Genomic DNA, 12,555 nt, shown 5'->3' on the forward strand with positions numbered 1-12,555 from the left:
GCATATCAGCCCCATTAGGAAGTATTGTAAAGAAAGTGGAAGAAAAAAAAAAAATCTCTTTTCACTCCAAATGCAAATTTTTATTTAGAGAAACAACTTATAACTTGAAGCAGAAAAAAAAAGGACTTAACAAGCAGTATTATCTAACAGCAAGATATTAAGGGCATGTATTACGTTTTACTCTAAATTTCATTGAACAGTGAAAACACTTGAGTTTTAACATAGATCTTAATTATTAAAGGTATGTTTGCATCATCATATGGATTAAACAGCGCAGTAAAACACACTTAGAGGCATTCTAACACACGATATTTCAAAATTAGGATTATTTTCTACTTTTTGAAGCCTTTCTCTTTTTTTTCAGAAAGTATGTCCATGACTATTACTTTTGGACACATTAACAATCTTTAAAAATAAACATGCAATAATTAAAAAAAAATTAAGGCAGGTTTTAAAAAGACACAAAAGGGTGTATGATAAAGAAAGTAAAGGTCCAGAGTGAAAAATCAGCTCAGAGTAGACCCTGACACATCTTCCAAAAATCAGCTTTAGCACACTGAACACCTTCAACTCACTTATTTTCATGTGGAGAGGGAGAGAAAAGAAAGGTATGCAGAGATAGGGCTTGGCAAAGTCATAGTCAAATCCCTTAAATACAGGAATAGGGAGACAAAAAAGCATATAAAACCAAACAACTCTCCTTCCCCATGGCAACAAATAAACAGACGCACACCCTAATTGTAAAGATTATGTGTGGGGAAAACAAAATCACTGCCCTGTACAGTCTACTAAAAATAAGAATCAAATGCAGTTCCTTATATACATACGTACACACATATTTTTTCATTCCTAACTTGAAACCTCCCTCCTAATTTTCCAAATCCTGCTGCTAATTCTTGTGCATTAAACTATGTGGCACAGGGGTGGAAAGCAGGGATCTTTGTATTGCAACCTCAGCTGGATCACCCTCTTCTAACTAACACTCTCAAGCAAAAATACTAACTTTAGTTATCCCAAACAGAGGGACAAAAATACTGTCAGAGAGGGAGAATGTCAGAATAACAAGATGAAATTTAACCTTTGAATATAACCTAATATTGCCACAAAGAAGGTGAAAACTATGGAAAGCTACATATCTGCAATCCCACTGCCAGCAGTCAGTGACAGGAACTGGGCTCTGACGTGGAAGGCAAGTGAAGGAACAGAACTTGAGACAGTATTTTTCTTCTCCTAATTTGTTACAGAGTTGTCAAAACTAAATAGTCTGTGTTCAGAAATAACTCCACTGATAACTGTAACTCACAGAGGGGATAGTCTAGACTGCTGCAAATATTAAGGCATGCATGATATCATCATGGTTTTTTTTTCCCCCCTCTTCCTCCTTTTTCAAGTTAACAAATTCTTCAGACCCATCTATAATACATATTTGAAACTGTTCTTTTTAGGAGGTCGGGGATGGTGGGATTTAGGAAGGGAAGAAAGTGGTGGTGATACTTTTCAAAATTAATATATTTTACCTGTGATGTTTCATGTATCTAAATTAACTTCAGGGAGAAAAGGTTATTTTTTAAGTCTTAAATTAAAAATCTGGTGAGACCGTAATTAATTATCTTACTTGAAATACAGACTCAACAAATAAGATGTGGAGGAAACACGGCCCCTCCTTGGCCTGCGTACCTGTGTCACTTCCAGATCCAGTTGATAACGCTGGCATGATTTAGTCTGTAGAGTGTCACGCAGAAACCTCAAAGCAGCACTGAAGCCAGAAGGCAGAAGTTTATTTCAGTTTAACTGCTTGCAGCCAAGTTGTCCACAAAGATTTATGTTATCTCACAGCTTCTCCTAGAAGGAACAGAAACAGAATTTTACAATTAAGAACATTGTTAAACTGTATACTACTACAGCTAACCAAATCCAATAATTATCATGAAATAGCCTTTTATTTAAGATGCTCAAAACCAAGTGCTAGGCATTTATTTATGACTATTAAGGTGAAACAAGTTTTGTTTTCTTCAGTCTAGCCTATAATCTCATTCTCCATTTAGAATAATTTAACACATTTCTCTAGAATTACACTCTAACTCCAGCACGTCAGGAATTTTAGAAATAAAGTCTAGGGGTATTTTATTAAAACTGTGAATAATTGAGGTCATTCAAATTTTGCTACTACTTAACTCAGAAAATAAAACTGCTTACTAGAATGGTAATTTATTCAGTGTGTCTATTTAACCTCTTTTCAATTGTTTTCTGGTCATGGAAGATTTTTATTTGTAATCTGGAAATATAATCTAAATTTTAACTGAAGCTGTAAAAAGTAAGACTGGAGCTAATACTTCTAAGGTAAATAGCAGTTTGATTTGTGGAGTTGATGAAGCCATTACCATGTAAGGAATTTTTCTGTGATTTGTTAAAACAAAGTCAGTAGTTTTTTAACACATTATTTTGTAATAATTGTACAGGTCTACTGATAGTAAATCTTGGGTCTTTTTTTAACCACTTTTTGAGAAAAATTCAGAATACATGTAACAAAAATTTTAATTAATTTCAAATATAAGTGAAAATACTTGCATTCAAGTATGTAAAAATATGAAACTGGAACACAAATATACATAAAGAAATTCCAAGTTAAGACAGCAAATGTCTACTTAGAGCGGGGCAAGGACTGATGTGTTTGCAGGGAGAAGGAAGGGAGAGAGGGAAATAGAAGCTACCGGAAAATAAGGATTTTTTTTCCCAGATTTCAGTAAACAAAAGGATCCTTGAAGAAAGAAAGCAGCATAGTTCTGCTTTAGCAAATGAAAATAAACAAATAGAAGTGCATTTTGTCGCTGCTATTGCTGGTTTGTTTTTTGTTGGTTTTTTTTTAAACACATTCATATTAATCAGAATGACTTTTGAAGTCATGTTGGCTCTCAAAGTGCGTATTTTGGACCCATTTTAACTTGGCAGCAGTCTTGTGGAAGAGTGATATACAGGTGCTGTAAACAGCGTATGCTGTTCAAAATTTTGTTTTTCACTGAAAAAAATCTCCACATGGCTAAAAATATCGCAGCATACTAAGGGCCATCCACAAGGTTTTGTTTAATAAGTTTTAAAGCAATTATTAGATATAAGTTGGTTGTTACCTTGTCCCCAGGCATAAGTCTACAGTTTAAATAGTCTGGCAGCTTTTTTTAAGTATGCAGGTTTTTTATGCCCTCTAGGCATTTACCCAGTGAATCTGGGTGGTTTTGTTAAAAAGGCAAATACAGCAGAAGTCACCTCCCTGGACAACTTCTCCTATAATGAAAAGAATGAAATAAAAGCCTAAAAGCTTATCTATTAAGATTGTTTAGGAGTTTAGGATTTTTTTTTAGTTATAAAAGTTTGTGAAGAAAGTAAGTCTTCAGTAAAAAAAAAACAGCTTTAAAAATATACATTTTGACATTTATCAAATCAGCACAAAAGTCCATTAACTTAAAATTTAAAGCATGGATAAGGAAATTAAATATTCCAGAGTGAAAGCTCATCTTATGATGACAGGAGCTGTAAAACATCTATATGCAAAGCTAGCCAGGGTGCAGTTTAAAAGAGGGAAAAAAAGACATCATAGCCAAGGACACATTGTACCAATTAAGAAGGAACATATTCACTTTACATTAATTCTGCTTGTTTTCTGTTCAACACATAAAGGAGGAGTCCTGTCCCAAACTCAGTGACAGTCCCCAGAGCAAGCACACCACAGCAGCCGTATGAAGAATGGAGGCATTTTTACTTTAACGTGTGTAACAAACTGGTTAAAACAAAATTATTGATTACTAATGAAATATCTTAGATTTATATGCATCTTAAAGTATTTTCATCTATTAAAAAGGAAAAAAAAAACAAACAAAAAAAACCCCAAAACCAACCAAAGAAGGCATTCGCATTATAAACACATTATATTATTAATCAGAAATTCAGGTTCCTTAAAAAGAGTTTACTGCAAAACGCAGAAAATCTTGTTGATCTACGTACATGCGATGTATTTCAACTCCACCAGTTTCTTTATTTTTTTTTATTTCACAGTAAATCATTCAGTACAAAAAAATTCAAGCTCCTCATTATTTAAGAAACTTATATACAACATAAAGTTATTCCCCCCAGATCCTAAATACATATTAATGAAAAATAAATGACCTGATGAAATCCTTACCAGTAAAATGCTTAATATTTTTCTGGAATGGGATAGGGATTTTTTTTTTCCTAACGTGCAAATTAAGCTACATTTTTGCAGTGATGATGCTATTTTCTTTGGCTCACTTTATTTAAAATGCTTTGGAAGTTTTTGCCGGAGCCCAGCCATAGGCATTGCTGACTGCTGTATGGAATCGATTTGCTGCAACACAGAAATACCAGCTGTTACAGTATGTCCTGAGAGGGATTACCGAATATTCCTAAATTGAAGTTCAATCCATCTTTCCATAAAAATTAGGAGCCAGGGCCAGGAACGCAACAGCAGTATCAAGTGCACCTGAGGCATTTACAATACCCAGCAGGACTGTTACAACCAGCCTTTAAAAAGGGCTTATTTTTGAAATTTCATTATTCCAGTTGTACCTTGCTTCTATAGATCGCACCGTATCAGGTTCTGCTGGCAGCCGCCGTGTGGAAACAGCGACGCCCGCCCGGCCCCTCACGGCTGCTCCCGCCCGGCCCCTCAGGCCCCTCACGGCTCCCGCCTGACCCCTGGCGGCCGCCGGAGGCACCGCGCCCGCCCGCGCTCCCCACACGCCACGGGCAGGAGCTCCTCGCGAGGCCACGCGCCTTCCTCTGCTTCTGCTTTTAATCATTTAAATAAAAACGTAAATAATGGATTAAAATGAAATTTTAATTGTGTCTGCCTGTGTTTATCTGCATAATGAAAGACATCTCTATTTTAAGGCGTTCTGGTTGAACGGCAGGTATTGAGGAAAAAAAATAAGGGGAAAAAATGTAAGTCTCGCCTGTAAGAAGCACAGAAATGCTCCCCTGTCTTGCAACAGCTCCCACACACTGATGGCCATGAAGCCAGACACAGTTCTGGTCACCTTCACCACCAAGGTCATTACAGTGACACGACTCACCAGGGTGGCACACACCCCAGTTACACAAGGCCAGGAGCGGGGCAGAAGCCTCCCCGAAGCACCTTCCAAAACGGTGAAATTCTAGAATTACAGCTCTCCAAGGGAACCATTTTTCCACATATCCCACAAGTAAGAGAGGCCCCTTAGCAGAGGATGAAGGGATAAATCTTGTTCCCAATCACTCACATTGTTAATACAAGACTGGCAGGAATGGGGAGAGGTCGGGCAGGTAAAGCAAGCAGGTGGGAGGCAGATGGAGAGTGCCAAGATGAATGGCCTTCCATGTGATTTCAACTTTAGTAGCTTTTTTCTAGCATCCTCTATTGCTTTTGAATTGAAGTGACTCCATCAGTCACACATACACTTTATTTCAGTCAAGTTCATATTTTGAGAAAAGATGAGGTAGAAAAGCTGCTTCAAATTTGTACTTATAGCAAGCACCATGCAGTTGGAGACAGAACACATGAAGTCTTGGTTCTACCTCAGACTTCCCACACAAACCTCAATAAATTCTGTAATGTTTATTTATGAAAGGGTATTTTACAAGTTACTCAATATTTTGGCACTTTGATGAATATAAATTGATTTTCTTCACATTTGAAAAGCAGACTGAAGACTTTTGATTAATTTATGACAGATAAAACAGTAAAAAGTATGAACATAGCAATGCTATAAATCAGGAGATGGGCAGGCTGGGGATGGGACACATAAACCCAGGTTGTTTGATACAAGAAACACTCAACCTATTTTCTAAAGGATGCTACAATTATGACGACTATAACCTTGATTTCCAGGACTAAACCAGAATGTCTGCAAATGGCATTCAAAGTACCAGATAGAGATTTCATGCAGAGACAGGAAATTTGACAGCCAGTCAGTCTTGTATTCATTATGGGGCCTCAAGTAATTGAGTGACTACAGACATGTATACAAGACTCCAAAACCCAGTGAGCACAGGAAATTGCCATGGAAGGTTTTCTAGACTGGGAGAGGTAAATCTGTTTCAGTAGACAAAATCTGAATTGAAAATGGTGGTTGACTCTTTTGGAAGCTGTCGTGTAATGGGATCTAGTGAATTCTTAAACTCTTCTGAAGAAGGTTTCACCTCCTTAATCACGCGGTCTCCAACAGGCTACTGGAACTCGCTTGTGGCTCCTGACAGGCTTCCAAAGCTGCTCAGCCACCCCTACAGGCAGTACATACTTGCTGGCAACAGGAACCTTCAAAAACTCTTCAATGTGAATTAGTGCATAGAGGACATGTGCACAAACATGATGGGTCTTCAAAGATGCTGCAGAAGCAAGAAGCTACCTCTGACTCACTCAGTTGTGTGTGTAATGAAAATTAAAACAATCGCAAAAATCTCTCTGTATGAAGTCCACTTAAAAACCCCAGAATATCTAAGGCAACTACCAAATGTTATAAACTAATACACCAACACAGAAAACATGGACTGTCCCAAACTGAAAAAACCAACAGCTGCCTTCACTAACTTTCTCATGGTCTTGTCATCCTATCAGTCCTCAGCCATAAGAAGAATTAAAGGCTTCTGTATGTTCTTCTGTATAATGTTCTATCAGTGTTCTCCATTTTATTTAGGTTACACCATAGATATGTTAGAAAGAGCCTCACATTGTGAAAAGACTTTGAGAGCAGTAGATAATAATTTAGACACTCTTAAGCATCCACTGAAAATGTGTAACTGCTTAATATTTAATTGATACATGTGTGGTTACATCTTTAACAGCAGTATGGAAAAAAAGTACTTCTAAAATAATTTTATCTTGTAGTGTGACATCTATTTCCATGGCTCAAATCTGCCAGTGAAGTCAGTATATCAAGACAGAGATCTCTCTGGTTTTTACTTATGGAAAAATTTTTACAGATGAAAAGAAAAAAAAAAAGAGATTATCTGAATGATAAAATCCTTGACCACAAGAAATAAAAGGAGAGAGTATTTAAAAATCCATGTACTGAAAAACTAAGACCCCATCAGTCTATGTGGTGGTCATTTCCAGCAGTTTGATCAACACCAGAATGAAGTAAGGCTGATTTCCAGTGACTGGCCCTCCCGATTGGTGTCTAGGCTACATGTTTGTACTTTACGATTTTATTCTCTTCCTCTTCAAGGATGTGCTCCCACTAGAAACTTCCCCCGCTGGATCGTTAACAGAAAATATAGAACTTAAATCACTACCTGACCACACATTTCCAAACACATGCCAGAAGCTCATATACGGAGGAGATTCTCTCTCTTGTTTGACTCAGTTTGTTCAAAGTGCTCAGAAGACAGGCAGGAAAAGGAAAAGAGCACAGCGTAAAATTTTCTTCCTTCACAACTTCAGCAATAAACAGATTTCTCCTTCCAATAAGAGTAATCCTGCATCACTGGAAAAATCTCCTTAGCTAAACAACTCCAGTAGCAACACTGAAACTGGTATCACAATTTTCTTTTTTCAGACCGTTTCCCCAATACTCCTTCAACTGGAGTGGGACCAGTTATCTAGATACCGCTGTTATCTAAACCCTCTCTAAATACAATTGTGAAATACATTCTTTCAATGAGTCAATACAACATAGAAAAAACAGGAAAAAATATTAAGATATTAAAAAGTTGGTAATATTGTTATTAATTTATATATTATGATGTATTATAAATTAAGTTTTAGACAGTTCCTTGCAGCCTGAAAACACTGCCATGCTAAATGTGAAATATGTTCAATAAGTAGCAACGTTAAAACAGAGGCAAGGCTCTTTGCACCCTGCACCTTCCCTGTCTTTAACAGAAAAACCCCTATGTGAGTTCTGTCCAGACTTAGATTTTTAATGTCAGTGTTTGAATTGAACACGTTCCTTTAAATGCATGAAAACATTCCTTTAAATAAACACACTAAAGCTACCAGTTTAATTTTAAACAGCATCACTGTTGTAGATGTCCAATACCCTTAGACAGATCCAATTTTCTGCAAATGAAATGTACCAACTGACAGAATAATATTAGTTTAATATACTAGTTTAATAAAGCTATTCATTAAAATGTGACCTAAACTATGTCTCAGATCAAAGGTTGCTCTTTCAGTTTGAGTTACTGGTTTGGGCACACTTTTAACACTTTTCCCCTAGCTGCAAACCATTCCTTTCCTTGGAAAATAGCTGTCAGCAGGTACCACAGCCTCTCCATTAATTATCTGCACAAATAGTTTTGTTCTGGCATGGTTTCCTGACAGTCTTTGAAAAATGTAAGTAACTACAGTAAATTACAAACCTTACTGACCCCCAACATACTGAAAAAAATGTCCATTTTTCTATAAATGAGAGTTCAGCAAAACCTACTGCAATGAGTCATCCAATAACCTCAACACTCCCTAACAAACAATTAAAAATGTTTTGCACCAAGGGGCTCTGCAACTCCAATTTTAGAAATATACTTCATATTTTAATAGAATTATAATGCAGTTTGATCCCACATTTACAAAAGTGGATGGGAAATCTGTTGTAGAAATAAAACCAGGATTAAGGAGATCCTAAATAAATATCTAATTGACTTAAATAGTTTAGCCACATATTAGCGCCACCAGCATTATTTACGTCATAGTCCAACAAAACATGTATGCATCAATTCTCAGGTCTGTTAAACAGCCATATCCAAAAACCATCCCCACAATCATATAAATATTCAAATTATTATTTCAAGCTCAGAAATATCTCCTCCAATGTCAGAATGTTATTTTTCAAACTCAAAATTTTTAACACCTCTAGAGCCAAATAAGGCATAGATATTTTACAATGCTTCCAAGTTTTATTACAGAACTTTTATCACTCCTTCTCTCTCAGATTAACTAATCTTCTGAATACTTCTCCTTTGTTCAGCATAATTTTTCATAATACTCTTTCTGCCAAAATGTGATGCTTTTTTTTATAGAGGGTGAGTAAAGGAAATAGATAAATTAATAATTAACCATGGGATTTTTTTTCTGAGAGCAAAATCAGAATAAACCTCACTTTCTTAACACGTTTTTATAAAAAAAAGAACCAACCCACTACAATAATTTTCATTTAAATCAGTTTCAGATTGCTTTTTTCAATGTCAAGTTTTAAATTTCAGTGAGCAATCTGGACAGTACACCTTTAGCTCAGTTTTGAAAAATATTTTCACTTATTAGGTGGTAAATTTATTAGCTGCATCTTGAGCATAAGTAACAAAACCATTCCTTAAGTATACACAAGCCTAGTAAAAACAGAGTACTGTGCATGGACACACAGCTAATCAGAGGAAGTTTGTGTTTGACTTTCACCAGTTTACAAGCTTTGAAAACTAAATTTTTCTATGATTTAAGTTTGTAGAAAAAAAGAAAGGTGAAGGTGAATGCCAATCAATGACACATTCCAGTGCCTTTGCACTGCTGGTACATCAAGCACACCAGACACTTCTTGCAGTCTTCTGTCTTCTCTGAAAGTTCCCAGCAACCATCCTTCATTCTCCAATTCCATCTAACTTCCAGATGCCACTGAAAAATCTCTCTTCTTGCTGCATACCCTCCCCTCTTCCTTCTCGGCAAACTCTGGCAGTACCATTGCATCAAAGCCACTGTATGACTTGTCACCCAGCACATACCTCCTCCCATTTTTATTTTCATTCTCTTCCTTTTCTCCATTTCCCTCTTTCCAGGAGAGAAGCTTCCCCCTCTCAGGCCCTGCTGTCCAAATTCCACCTAGCAGTTTCTTGCTTCACATCTAAATCCATTTTACCTTTTCCTTTCAGAGACTGCTGTACTCACTGTTCTTGTGATGAATCCAAGAACCTCCAGTAATCAACTTGGCCTTTACCCCCTCTACTTATAAATATTCCCATCTTCTGACATTTTACTTTCCTCATAGTTTTCACTTTCTCACATCTCCATTTCCACTCCCACCCCACTGACCTTTCACACCATTGTTTACATGTGAAAATGTGAATGACTCTCACATCATTGCTTTCTAAACCTAGAGTCAGTTTCTGAATCTATTTTTAACCAGCAAATCCTTGCTTTACTACTCTCCAAATATCTCCTTTAAGGCTCTTCCCTTTCTTCTAGAACATGGATTAGCCGAGTTCAAACAGGCAGGAAGCCTAAAGCGCGTGGCACATGTTAGCAGTTACGGACAGGAACATCCACATAGGAAGAAGATCTGTCTGCCTGCAGCTCTGTACCACCTCCAGGATGGAATCACCCTCAAAGCAGGACTTTCCTGTGTCTTCAGTTACTTACAGGCAACTGCAATGCTCCAAAAATTTTGGAACCAATAGCACATACAGCTTCCAGAATGATACATTAGAATTCAAATGAGATAAGAGTCCATCTTTAAGTTTAATTTGCTCTATGAGTCAAGTCACTCAGCACACTTAAGTTATGTGCAAATTTAATTAGCAAAAAAGATATCATGTGGAATTAATTCAAAGTTCGGTCTTGCCAACTTATATAGCCCAAGTAATAGTCCCATATTAATCAGAGTGGCTCTGAGATTCAAGTCATATTTCCAAGATTAAAAACCACTTAATTCAAATCTGAGATACTGCTGGATGAAGAGTCAGGTTTAAGGCAAGGGTAAACTGTATGTCAAGTTCACACCGCAGTGAAGACAAGCTCTCAGATTTCACCTCATCTGGCCAAAAAAAGCATATTCAATCTTTATGAGGAAAATAATTTCAAATTATAAAAGGTCAATAAACACAATAATAGAACTAAACTTGGCAGTGCTACCTACATGAAGACTTTATTTTTTCTGTTTTCCTTGTTTAACTCACAGCTTAATACATCGCTTTAAGTCTTAAATGCATACCAGGAAAACACAGGATATGCAAGCTAATGTTGCTGTTGGAAACTTGATGTTTGCATTTCCTGGATTTTGGAATTTTAACTAGGTGAACAATACTGCATTGATTCTATTCTGGCATTTGCTAGAAATACCGAAGGGTTTTTTTTCTTTTTTTTTCTTGCCTGAAACTGTATAAATCAGAGTTAAACAATTTGATAGTGAACCTTTGGCGTTTTTTATTATTTTTTGGTCCTCTCCAACTTAAATATCTTGCAGTTTACTGGGAAATTACAAAGGTGCTAAATGAAGCAGTAAGCACACCTATGCCAACAAGTGTAGCTAAATTAAACTGTATAAACATCTTTAAAAAATGTAATGCTTAGCAAAATAAAATATTGTGAATACACAAGCTTTGATGATGCAATGCAGAACTATTATATAGTAAAATGTTTCCTTGATCTATCATTGAAAATTCCCTAATAGCACTGAAGAAGTTAATACAGGACTGTGCACTGTTCCCACGCATGTCATATACTCCCCCTCATACTCCTCTAACTCTGTGTAACCAGAGGTCAATCTTCCCTCTGAACCGAAAAGCTAAAAATACCTAGAAGTCAAAAAAATCAGAAAAGTGGCAGTTCAGCCAAGTGAAGCTACTTCAGGTACAAAAACTGTAGTCACTTCAAAGTAACTGGTCTCTTTCAGTACATACGGATGTGTGCTCCTTGCATTAGTATCCTTAAGATGGTAAGACATGAAACAGAACAGGGGCTAGGGCTAATCTGGCACTCTTGGCTCCTATTTTGATAGATGATGTAAGGGTACAACACAGAGTGATGAGTTAAATACATGTTTTAACCAACCTGCGTTCTCAGAATTCAGAAATTAATTATTGGGGTTTTTGCTTGGTTTGGTTTTTTTTAAATTGCTAAGGTAAGAGGTATGTCTCCAGTGCTACCTTTTCAAGTCAGGTTCCCACCCTTGAGAATGATGTTGCATAAAAGACCTTACCAAATTTAAGTATCTACAAGATCATCTAATTTCTCTGAGGATTTGCAACTTTAAAGAGGCAATGAAAGGAGAATGATTGAATAAACAAACAGCGAGGAAGCCTCCTCTCTCCTACTGCTTTCTAGATGGATGGAAGGGGAGGAAAGAAGTCACAATATATGCATCAACTGTAAAGCTTTTTAATTTATTTTTTTTTAATTTCTGTTTTCTAAACTTATGATGATTTACAGGCCTTTGTACAAAGCGACTATCAAGGACTCAAATTACTCTTAACAGCTATGAAAAGCACAGGTGGAGCTTAACGAAGGGACATACTGAGTTTGTAACTTAAGGGTACATTAAATGCTGCTGTCATGACCATTTCAGCATTAGCACACTGACAAGAGAGGACATCTGCTGCCTATGGGGGTACAGAGCCAGGTGACAGAAACACAGATACTGCACTTGAAGCAGAATCCAAATGGGCATCAAAACCATTTTTTACCATGACCTTCAAGATACCAGAAAAATATCTCTACAGGTAAGTATTCAAAATAAGGTATTTTTTTTTAATGTGATAAATTGAAAACGTTCCCAGAAACTTGCACTTTGCATTGCTCTAAGCCAGGAGAGGGAGCTCCTGCACTTTTCAAGTAAGTCAACCCAGATTTCATCTTGTCTTTGA

General features: G+C 36.7%; 1 protein-coding gene across 4 annotated transcripts in view; it reads right to left on the minus strand.

Moving 5' to 3' along the window:
- The window catches only part of MPP7 (MAGUK p55 scaffold protein 7), a 156,402-nt gene that overhangs the window by 106,075 nt on the left and 37,772 nt on the right, over positions 1 to 12,555 (minus strand). For all 4 annotated transcript variants that reach the window (XM_014248784.2, XM_005518709.3, XM_088058400.1 and 1 more), the window contains exon 3: positions 1,678 to 1,842. In XM_014248784.2, the coding sequence (XP_014104259.1) occupies positions 1,678 to 1,714 (37 nt within the window). In that variant the 5' untranslated portion in view covers positions 1,715 to 1,842. The remainder of the gene's footprint in view (positions 1 to 1,677; positions 1,843 to 12,555) is intronic.

This window comes from Pseudopodoces humilis, chromosome 1 (genome assembly GCF_049639895.1).
Source record: "Pseudopodoces humilis isolate 2021_Gansu_Grassland_sample_001 chromosome 1, ASM4963989v1, whole genome shotgun sequence".
NCBI classification, from domain to species: domain Eukaryota; kingdom Metazoa; phylum Chordata; class Aves; order Passeriformes; family Paridae; genus Pseudopodoces; species Pseudopodoces humilis.